Source organism: Hemitrygon akajei, chromosome 1 (assembly GCF_048418815.1).
Source record: "Hemitrygon akajei chromosome 1, sHemAka1.3, whole genome shotgun sequence".
Lineage (NCBI taxonomy): Eukaryota > Metazoa > Chordata > Chondrichthyes > Myliobatiformes > Dasyatidae > Hemitrygon > Hemitrygon akajei.
The window spans coordinates 127,353,361-127,365,449 of NC_133124.1; the positions used below are offsets into that span (position 1 = coordinate 127,353,361).

Sequence of the window (12,089 nt, forward strand, 5' to 3'; positions counted from 1 at the left end):
TACAGAACTTGGTAGCAGAATCATAAAACCTTCAAAAAGCAGGAGGGAGTTTTCGACATTTGCATTTCTGACATTTTTTTTGACCAGCTCATAAAAAAATATAACTTTTTTTCCAATTTACTTAAGAGATACAGCCCAGAATAGGTTATTCTGGCCCAGCAAGTTGCACCACCCAGAAACCCATCTATTTAACACTAGGCTAATCACAGGACAATTTACTCTGACCAATTACTAACCAGTACGTCTTTGACTGTGGGAGGTAACCAGAGCATCCGGAGGAAACCCACACATTTACAGAAAGAACATACAAACTCCTTAGAGATGGTGTCAGAATTAAATTCTGAACTTCGATGCCCAGAGCTGTAATAGCATCATGCTAAACGCCAGCTAACATGGTGCCCTTTGGCTCATTCCTATTCGTTCTTTCAAACAGAATACGATTCATTATTCAATTCATCCTTCAGAGAATACATGAATATTTAATTTCACAAACTCACCATCATCTGAGAGAAGTATGTATTAGATCAATATTTTATTCTCTATTTACACTATGTGTTTATGGTATTTTATTATGTACTGCTGCCACAAAACAAACCACGATATATGGCAGTGGAAATAAACCTGATTCTAATTTTCTAGGCAACTCTTGCTGTTCCAAACATGCATAGAATTCATACTTAATGAGAAATGGAAACGTAAAAAAATTAGCTTAAAATGAAACAACTGGGTAAATGAAATATAACCGTACATCTGGCATTAATAACATCCTAACATCAGGTGTAAAGTACTGTGGTGATGCCAGCAATTTTCAACACTAATTAACTTCCAGAACTCCACCATGGACATCCCAAGTCAGGCTGCGAAAGGAGGAGGGTTGGGCATGGGAAGAACAAACTCATCCCGTAAAAACCCAGAGCTACAGAAATGCCAACAGAAACTCCAAAGACCTCATCCCCGGGGAAGGAAGGCTCTTCACTTCGATGACGTATGAAGTCCTGTGGGGAAAGTTCAAGTGACAAGGCTGATCAACCTTTGGCCCAGGACAGAGGACTCTAGCGGGCTACGGTCTGCTGCCTATGCCCCAGTAGGGGTGATGTGCTTAGGAAAATTAATTTCCAGAGTTTTCTATAAGTCTGCTCTGATCACCTAGAATAAGGACACAAAATACTGCCAGAAGCATAGTGGTTAGCACAACACTTTACAGTGCAAGCGACCCGGGTTCATTTCCTGCCACTGCTTGTAAGGAATTTGTAGGTTCGCCCTATAAATGTGTGGGTTTTCCCGAGTGCTTTGGTTTCTTCCCACAGTCCAAATATGTACCAACTGGTACGTTAATTAGTAATGATAAATTGTCCTGTGATTAGACATTTATTTTTCATTTGCATTGTGCTGGAAAAACATGTTATTCTTTCTAATTTCTTTGCTATCTGCTTTCTACCTGCCCTTTGATAATTTCTAAAGGCTCAGCTTTCTCACTTCTATAGGAAGAGCTCAAAATAGTTCAGAATTACTGATAATAACACGGTATGCGATCTCATACTAATCTTGCAAATTATTTTGCACCTTCTCTGTACTCTATGTTCCATTGTGAAATAAAGGCTGTTATTGTGTTAATATGCCTTGATAGGTGAAGAAATGACTGGTTATTTTGTGATTATAGGGTGTGTTATACAGATCATTACTGACTAATATTAAGCTAAAAATTCAACATCATAAATATCTGTAACTACAGTGTAATGAAATGGCTGCGAAAAAATGACTGTCAGGCACAATGCTTCAGAAAGTGCACCTAAAAGACATTTAAGAAAAGAAAAATATTAAAAGATCAGCTTTATTTATCACATGTATATCAAAACATAAACTGAAATGTATCGTTTGCAACAAATCAAATTAGCATGGATTGTGCTGGGAGGCAGTCGCAAGTGTTGCCACAACTCTAGTGCCCACATGGCAAGCCCACAGCTCACTTACACTATCTGTAGATCTTTGAAATGTAGGAGGAAACAAGAGCACTTGGAGGAAACCCATGCAGTCACAGGAAAAACGTACACACTGCTTTCAGACAGTGCCAGGAATCAAACCCTTATCAATGATCACTGGCACTGTAAACTGATTATGCTAACCATGCCAAAGTCAATTTCAAGAATTGTAAGATTATGAACTTTAAATAGTGTTAAACAGAAGATAAAGTAATGTGTAAAACTGATAATAAACAAAGTTTGCTTTTTGAAAGACAAGCTGATCGAGTGTCAAGGCTTTCAAGCTATTTACAAGGCAAAAGATTGTTAAATATTACCTTAGCTTATGAAACATGTAGATTAAAATATCAAAGACTCTTAAAATCTTAATTATTTTAAGGCAGAGATTGGAATGAAATGCAAGGTACAGAAAATAAAAATAATAAATCAAAAACACAAATATTCTGTAAAACACAAAATGCTGGAGGAACTCAGCAGGTCAGGCTGCATCATGGAAGTGAACATAGGTCTACATTTCGGACTGAGACCCTTCTTCATGACTGGAAAGGAAGGGAGAAGATGCCAGAATAAAAAAGTGGGGGCAGGGCAAGGAGGCTAGCTAGAAAGTGATATGTGGGAAAGTTAAAAAGCTGGAGAGGAAGAAATCTGATAGGAAATGAGGAAAAGGGAAGTAGGGGGGCCAGGGAGAGGTGGCAGGCAGGTGAGAAGAGGCAAGCAGCCAGGATGGGGGAATAGCAGAAGAGGAGAGGAGAAGGGAATTTATTTATTTATGTGACAGAAGGCGAAATCAATATTCGTGCCATTAGGTAAGAAACTACCCAGACATAATAAGGTGTTGCTCCTCCACCGAGGGTGGCCTTTTTTGTGGCACAAGGGAAGGCCATGGACCAACATGTTAGAACAGGAATGGGAATTAAACTGTTTGGTCACAGGGAAGTTCCGCTTTTAGCGAATGGAGTGGAGAGGGTCAATAAAGTATGACATGTCATACCAAAAAAAAAATTGGCCTGAACCCAAATGGCAGAGAATTTATAAATTCTAGAAACACTAGGATAAACCAAAAGTGGAATAACACTAACTAAAGGATTGTAAACTGTTAAAAGTGGGAGACAAAAAGAGTTTGCTCAGACCTTTTCAAGAATTTCTGTGCATAACAAATCAAATGTATATTAAGATGGTGTTACAGTAAATCTGAAGGGTAACAAGTACCGTAATCAAGAGTCTGCTGAAGGGCCTTGTCCTGAAACATCAACTGTCCTCTTTTCCAAAGATGCCACCTGGCCTGCTGAGTTCCTCCAGCATTTTGTACATGTTGCTTGGATTTCCAGCATCTGCAGATTGTCTCTTGTCTGCAGCTAATTAAGCTAAAACCTGCACTTGGTCAGTGAGAAAGAAGAACTGATAGGAACCCAATATTAACTTTTGCCTAACATTCTGACCTGAAGAAATTAAGAGGCAACAAATAATAGTCAATGAGAACCTGCTCAGTCTGGCTGGTTGAACACATTCCTATAATTTTTGCAATACACAAAAATTACTGGAGGATCTAAGCAGGTCAAGCAGCATCTATGGAGAAGAATAAACAGTCAACTTTTCAGGCCAAGACCTTTAGTCAAGTCAATCCTGATAAAGGGTCTTGGCCTGAAATATTGATCTTCTATTCCTATCTATACATGCTGCCTGATCTGCTGAGTCCCTTGTATGTTACTCTGGATTTCCAGCATAAGCAGAATGCTTGTGTCTAAAATCAGTGCACAATAAACTCTTTTTTAAAGAAACAGAAATTATTTCACTGATAAAGTTTGCTGTTGAATCTTTAGAAAGCCCCAGTGAGTAAAACTGGGCCACTTTGTTTGCAACCAAAGGCTATTGTAAACAATTTATATTTTTATTTATTTCTTCCTAAATTCAGATATTATCCCATTTTTAAAAAAATTAATCATACCTGTTTAACCAGGAGATCCAGGAGTGAGCTTAGATATTTGGCATTTGGAGCATCTCTTTGGGCTATCAAGGTTTTGGTTAGGAAAACAACAACATCAGCCAAAAGCTTCTCATCTTCAGCACAGGCTGGAAGAACTTGTAAAAATCTGGAACATAATTAATAACAATTGTATGACATTTCAAACCAAGACAGCTAATGGAACAAAGCAAGAGTTTAATTTTCAATACATGCAATTTTGTATTATTTTTGAAATGTCAGCTTTTGTCCTAAGAAAATTAAGAGGCTAAAATAAACCTCAAGCTTAAATCATTAAAAAAAAATAGAATTCCAATCCTTCAGAGAGTTTTTTTATACTGTCAGTGTAACCTATGGTCCTTTAGTTATGCATTTCACTGAAGACAACAATCCTACAAAAAGTTTCAGATGCATACATGATCTGTAGCATTATAAATTACTCTGATATTGATCAAACAATACTTGGCTAATGAGTAAAGTGTGTGTGTGTGAGTGAGGAGCAGACAGTGGAAGGCAGCGTGAAGGGAACAGTAACAACACTTGAAGAGGAGTGTTTCCGACTCATTATGTGGAAAATGGAGATATGCAAGTTAAGTTTTAAATACACCTAAAATGGAAGAGGGCTAACTACAGTGGAATGAGAAAAAAAATTGCTTAAGGTAAAATGGAACCAAATACTACTGGCAGGTAAAACTCAACGGAAAAATATCTGACCTCTAATAAGTAGATATTGCAGTCTTCTTCCACTGAGGTTTGGTGAGGTCATAGGTTAAGGGCAAAAGATAAAATATTTAAGAACAACATATGGGGGGAGTATATAGAGAAGTGAAAAGGAAAATTAAATACTAAGGGAAAGAATGGTGTATAACACGAATGGGTATTGTAACTAGATAATACAAGGAGTTGGGCTAATTAGGGAATTTGAAGGTAACTACAGAGTCAAAAGATGAAGTTAGAACACTGAGTGAGTACCTTGTAGTTATCTTTGTCAGGGAAGAAGATGCTGCCAAAACCCAAAAGAGAAGCACTAGAGCTAATAGGGGGAATGATCTTAACAAGCTGGTAATACAAGAAAGGCTATCACAGATAAAAATAATTCACCATTTCCAGAAAAGATGCACTCTAGGTTATAAAGATTGTCATGGTTGATAGTGGAAGCAAATACAACGTAAGTGTTTAAGACAGGCACATGAATATTCAGAGAACAGCTCGATATGGACTTAGACCATAAGACATAGGAGCAGAATTAGAGCATTCAGTCCATCAAGTGCTCTGCTATTCCATCATGGTTGATCCCGGATCCCATTCAACCCCATACACCTGCCTTCTTGCCATATTCTTTGAAGCCCTGACTGATCAGGAAACTATCAATTTCTGCCTTAAATATACCCAGGACTTGGCCCCCACCACAATGTGTGGCAGAGCATTCCACAGATTCACTACTCTCTAGCTAAAAAAAATTCCTCCTTACTTCTGTTCTAAGAGGTCACCCATCAATTTTGAGGCTGTGCACGCTAGTTCTGGATACCCCCACCATGGGAAACATCTTCTCCACATCCACCCTATCTAGTCCTTTCAACATTCGGTAGGTATAGACAGAACAGATTAGCTTATTAGTTTCTTAATTATGATTAATTAATCATGGGCCGAAGAACCTCTTTCTGCGTTCTACTATTCTATGTTCAATTGTAGGTTGGACAGAAAGATGGGTTTGCGATTTGAGATTTCACAGGGTTTCCATGATCTTCCAGTCTTCCTTGAAGGTGTCAGAGAGCTGGAAAACCCTCACTGAAACTGGAACTGAAGGATAATTAAGGATGGTCAATTTAACTTCAAAGTTAGTTATCAAAATACATATATGTCATCATATACTACCCCGAGATCTATTTGTTTTGCAGACAGAATGGAAAAAAAAGAATCAATGAAAAACTACATAAAATGACTAGCAAACAACCAATGTGGAAAAGATGACAAACTGCAAATGCAAAAGTAATAATAATAATAATAATAATAATAAAAAATAAAATTGAAAAAAAGTGAGTCAGGAAATAATCAGGAAAACATATTAATAAGCATTTGAAGTAGTTTAAGGTGATAGAAGTGGATTTCTAAAATGCAAATTGTGTTAGACTGACCGGATTTAATTTATTAATGAGGCGTAAGAGAAAGTTACTGAAGGTAGGTATTGATTGTCAGGAGTTTGATAACGTCCCACTTGACACACTGGTTAATGACACTAAGGCGTATGGAACACTTTCAGAAGTGCAGATGACACAAAACTTTGAAGTATGATATACAGTAAAGCAAAAACAGCAAGGAAACATAATATTCATCACAATTTACTGTTTTGGTTTCAGATTACCAGAATCAGCAACTCAGTTGCTTTTTCGATTACTGCAAGGAGACAGACAGTCTGGCTGAATGGACAGATAAAAAAGATTAAATTTAAGGTAACACACACAAAATGCTGGAGGAACTTAGCAGATCAGGCAGCATCCATGAAAAGGAATAAAGAGTGATATTTCGGCCAAGACCCTTCATCAGGACTTGTCCATCATAAACCATCATCATAGTCCTGATTCTAAAAAGGGTGCAAAGATAGATAGATAGATAGATACTTTATTCATCCCCATGGGGAAATTCAACTTTTTTCCAATGTCCCATACACTTGTTGTAGCAAAACTAATTACATACAATACTTAACTCAGTAAAAAATATGATATGCATCTAAATCACTATCTCAAAAAGCATTAATAATAGCTTTTAAAAAGTTCTTAAGTCCTGGCGGTAGAATTGTAAAGCCTAATGGCATTGGGGAGTATTGACCTCTTCATCCTGTCTGAGGAGCATTGTATCGATAGTAACCTGTCGCTGAAACTGCTTCTCTGTCTCTGGATGGTGCTATGTAGAGGATGTTCAGAGTTATCCATAATTGACCGTAGCCTACTCAGCGCCCTTCGCTCAGCTACCAATGTTAAACTCTCCAGTACTTTGCCCACGACAGAGCCCGCCTTCCTTACCAGCTTATTAAGACGTGAGGCGTCCCTCTTCTTAATGCTTCCTCCCCAACACGCCACCACAAAGAAGAGGGCGCTCTCCACAACTGACCGTATTAATCCTTGAAAGTGGAAGCTCAGGTTGAGAGGGTGGATAATAATGCATATGAGATCGTACATTCATAAAGTTCAAAACTGCAGAATTTATTCAAAAGTATTCAAAATACTTTTTATGCTACAACTGGAGTGCTGCATCCAATTCCGATCACCTTTAGGAAGAAAATGAAGTTCCTTGAAAGTGCATTAGAAGTTTCCTGGAATGCTCCCCATCCTGCAAACTGCCTTTTCCAAAAAAAAAAACCTTCTGAACAGCTATTAAAACAGACTTCACGCCATCTTAAAACTTTCTTCCCCTAGGCAGTTAATCTGATCAGCCGCTCTAGATAGACCCACACCCCTTCTCTATTACCTCAGTCGCTGCAATACACTGTAAACACTTTAAACTACTTTTTATAATGCTGTCTGCATTGTAAACACATGAAGGTATTTATGTATTCCTGCAGTTTGTTCCACATTTGTACTTTAACCTCTAACTTACTTTAATATAATTCTTTATTCTTTATAATTATTGAATTATTTTTGTTGCATGTAACACCAACACGTCAAGGTTCAAAGTATATTTATAATCAAAGTACATATACCCTCTAGTCTTGAGATTTGTCTCCTTACAAGCAGCCGTACAACAAAGAAACCCAATAGAACACAAAAAAAACAAGACCGTCAAGCACCCAGTGTGCAGAGAGCAATAGAAAAAAAACCAAATTGTGCAAACAGTAAAAGCAAGCAAACAGTATTCAGAAGTGAAGTTCACAAAGCCAGGCATTACTGTAGCTGATGCAGAAGTTCACTAGTTTCAGCCCAGAGCCCCAGTCCAGCAGAGAGATGAGCAAACCCCATGGATCAGCGAGATTGTCCCTTGCCTCCAACCCCAACATCCTGATCATTTCAATCTGACCCGGCACTTAAATTGCAGCAAATTCCTAATACATGAAAATGTATATGGTGAGTAAAGTTGATCCTTGATCAAGGATTTCAGCTGCAATGGTATAATGCAGATGCTGGAGTCATTCTCCTTGGGGTAACTAAACAAAAGATTGCACAAGAGACAGAAGACACAGATTGAGCAAAAGGTTAAGGAGTTTTGAGGGAATAAGCTTCTTTCTCTTACCCATATCAGTTAGGATCTGAGTTTCTGGGTGACGAAAACAGAAATTATTGGTACCTGCATAAAGAAAGTGGGGAATAGTATAGACTAATGGAACAGATGGACTGCTCTGTGAAGAGAGTCAATGAGCCTAACATCTTCTTCCTGAAATTTCACTACTCAACTATGGCATGCATATTAATTATACAAGTTAAACTACTTCTGTGTATACCTACAAAATGCAATGGTCCAGCTTCATTCCTATGCCCATTTGAAAGTGGGGATATAGAGTTGAGCTGACAGCCATGATCTCACTGAACTGCAGAACAGCCTCAAAGGGCTGTGTAACCTAGCCCTGTTCATAGATTGAAAAGATTCTTTGTCAAGGTTCTTTTACAAGAGAAGTAGAGCATTGTTCCAACAAAAAAAATATGCTAGTGCACATTTGCCAATAAATTCATCAAAGGTTCAGCTCTGATTTTATTGTGAACAATATGCAGTATTTGGAATAAAGAAAATAAACTAGAATAAACTGTCATGAGTTTGTTACATTCCACAAAATCTTTTGCATCACTGGTATCTACTTATTCTATCCCTATACTGGCTGTTCAAATTCCAGTGTTCTCCACTAGTGTTCTGCATGACCTTAAAATGAATTTCAAAATCTCACCCAATGCTTACTATCTCTTCACCTCCAAGATCTGCCTAGTTGAATTTTCATTCACATAATCACTTTTAACATATCATATTTACAGGACTCTCACATCAACTGATTACACTGCATCTTTTGTCAATGCTAACAAATTCAGAACCTTACTAATTGTATTCTAAACCATCCTCTTTGGCACAAAAACCTCAACTGTCCAATTAGTTACCTTTAAATTTCTCACTCTCTTTTTTGAACCTTTTTATGATCTCGCTCTTCCCAATCTCCTCAGACACACCACCACTGGATTTCTGACTTTGGTCGATAATAAGCTCCCCACCCTTCCTCCTACATGAATTGGGAAATCATTGATCACCACATCTTGACAATATGGAAGTTCCTAAATCATTATCAACTTACAAACTCTTCATTTACATTCAAGTGCTATTTCAGAATCTATTAAATCATATGTCAAATGAATTGCAACTTTATTTCTGTGTTTGGAGACTGTCCCACTCTAACTGGTAATTTTGGTTAAGATAAAGGAGATTTACAGAAGCTGCAACAACTAAAACAGATAAAAGATGGAACAATACAGAACAGTACAGGCCCTTCAACCCACAGTACTGTGACAACGTTAAATTAAACAAATAACCTTAAATATATTGTTGATGGAAATATACTGAATGCAGTAAGCTGAAAGTCAACTCTATTGATCGCAGTTATGTAATAATTATTAGACTGAGGTAGGAGGATACAAAAGCAGGCAATGTCTAAAATAGTTTAAGCATGCATCTTGTGGGAAGTCAGGTTGGCGTTTCAGGGTCACCCTGAATGTGGCATTTCTAGTTGCTTCTCATTAAACCTTTTTTTACTCCTGAATTGGGTATCCTAGAAGCCTCCTCCTGAATTGCCATGCACAATGGAGCGGCTTAAGAACAATGAAAGTTGATAGAATTTTCAAAAGTTGGGCATCACTATTGAAAGTGTTTCAAATTTACCTTAAAAATAAATTCAAGGCATTCCTGAGCAAATTTGCTATCCTTGAGCAACCATGTTGAAAGCTATTCAGTAGCAAACCACCCTATTGCATTTAAACACGTTTAGATACTTTCAAACAGAAAAAATGTAAAATCATTCATTTTGGAACATTGAAGTTGAAGGCAGTATACAGGGTTAACGACAGGATTCTTAGCAGTGTGGAGGAACAGACAGACCTTCGGTTCCATATCCATAGAGCCCTCAAAGTTCCCACACAAGTTGATAGGATTGTTAGAAAGGTGTATGGTGTGTTAGCTTTCATTAGTCGGGGGACTAAGTTCAAGAGTAGTGAGGTAATTTTGCAGCTCTACAAAACCCTGGTTAGTTCACACTTTTAATTTGTGGTTGCCTCATTATAGGAAAGATGAAAAAGCATTAGAGAGGGCACAGAGGAAATTTAACAGGATACTTCTGGATTGGAGTGCATGTCTTACAATAATAGGTTGAGCACGCTAGGGCTTTTCTCTCTGCAGCGAAAGGGGATGTGAAGAGACTTGACAGAGATATACAAGATAATGAGGTAATAGATCGATTGGATAGCCAGAGACATTTTCTAAGGGCAGAAATGGCTAATACGAGGGGGCAAAATTTCAAGGTGATTGGCAGTCTTTTTTTTAATATGTGGGTTCTTTTATTTTTAATGTATTTTTTTAAATGAGCATCAGGTATTTTTAATTCTCTCTGCACACTGGGTGTTTGATAGTCTTTTTTAAAAAATATGGGTTCTCTTGGGTTTCTTTGTTTTATGGTTGGCCCGCCTGAGACAAATTTCAAGTTTGTATAACATATACATATTTAGATAATAAATGTACTTTGAAAGTATGGGAGGGGTGTTCAGAGATAGGGGTTTTTGTTTTTCTTTTATAAAACGTAGAGAGTAGTGGATGCTGGAACACCATGCCCAGGGTGGTGACAGAGGCAGCTAAATTAGCGATATTTAAGAAACTTAGCCACATGGATGAAAGAAAAATGGAGAGCTATGTGGGAGGGATCTTAGGGTAGCTTGAAAGGTCAGCATAACATCATGGGTTGGAGGGCCTGTAATGTGCTATAATGTCCAATGTTCTAGATCAAATACAGTGGATTCTGATTAATTAAGACACATTGGGACACGTACATTTTGTCCCAATTAAGTGGCTGTCCCAATCAGCCAATGCTTCATGGAAATAGTTAAAAAGGTATAAAACAAAAGAACACTACCAATATTACTGCAGTACTATACAACTGTGTATTAGTTTCTAATACTTATCAATGGAGGAATTCATTCACATCATGTTCCTTTGACCATAAACAAACAAAATCAACGCAGACACCTAGTGCAGATAATAGACTAGCTTCATACAGTCCCGTTGACAACTGTATCCTCTAACTCTTCACTTCCATTGTACCATTTAAGATCACTGTTGAGATCTTCAAATTCTTCGCACTTACCCTTTTTAAAAACCATTCACATGACTGATGCCAGTTAGAAACTGTTCTGTAATAGTGTCCTGCCCCAATTAAACAAAGAGAATCCTGGGCATATTCTTGATTAGATTTTTTTTTCTTTCAGTGTTGTCCCAAATAAGCAGCTGACTCAATTAACTGGAATCCACTTTAATTGCATTTCTGATACTATCTTGAAAATCATTTAGAGAAAAATGGTGGCTAGAGCTTTTAAATAAAACCTACATAAATCATAAATGCATATGAAAAAATAACAGTTATATATGGCAGATACTCAAGAGTAACATTTTCAGCAATTGTACAAACCTGCCCAATACTGTATGCCACTGAAGGTTATGTAATATAGATATACAGCTGCCAGATCCTTGTTTTAATGCTAGTTTGTCATTCAATAAATACAATCTCATCCTGGCAAGAGCAGAATAGACGGCACTATGGGAGACAGCCTTGGTGATGGAAAGAAGAGAATCCTGCAGACCACTAGTAACGTGACTTGCTTTAAGCACTATTTTGTCAACAGGAGACAGCCTCATGTCTTCTGGAAACCTAAATAAAAAAAACAAATTAATATGTCATTTAAATCAAAAGGAGTACAATTAAATGTTGTAGCTACATTATTTACTGTACTGTGAAATTCAATATAGTTCAGATAAATACCACATGACACAGGAGCAAAATTAGGCTGTGTGGCCCGTCAAGTCTGTTCTGCCATTCCATCATGGTTGATTTATTTTCCCTCTCAACCCCATTTTCCTGCCTTCTCCATATCAACTCTGACACCCTAACTAATCAAGAACTTAACAACCTCCACTTTAAA

At 37.5% G+C, this 12,089-nt stretch overlaps 1 protein-coding gene across 1 annotated transcript in view; it reads right to left on the reverse strand.

Annotated features, from left to right (window-relative positions):
* The window catches only part of rttn (rotatin), a 243,030-nt gene that overhangs the window by 112,489 nt on the left and 118,452 nt on the right, over nt 1-12,089 (reverse strand). The window contains exons 25-26 of the mRNA XM_073051703.1: nt 11,579-11,818; nt 3,925-4,069 (exon numbers count right to left, since the gene is read on the reverse strand). Of these exons, the coding sequence (XP_072907804.1) occupies nt 3,925-4,069; nt 11,579-11,818 (385 nt within the window). The remainder of the gene's footprint in view (nt 1-3,924; nt 4,070-11,578; nt 11,819-12,089) is intronic.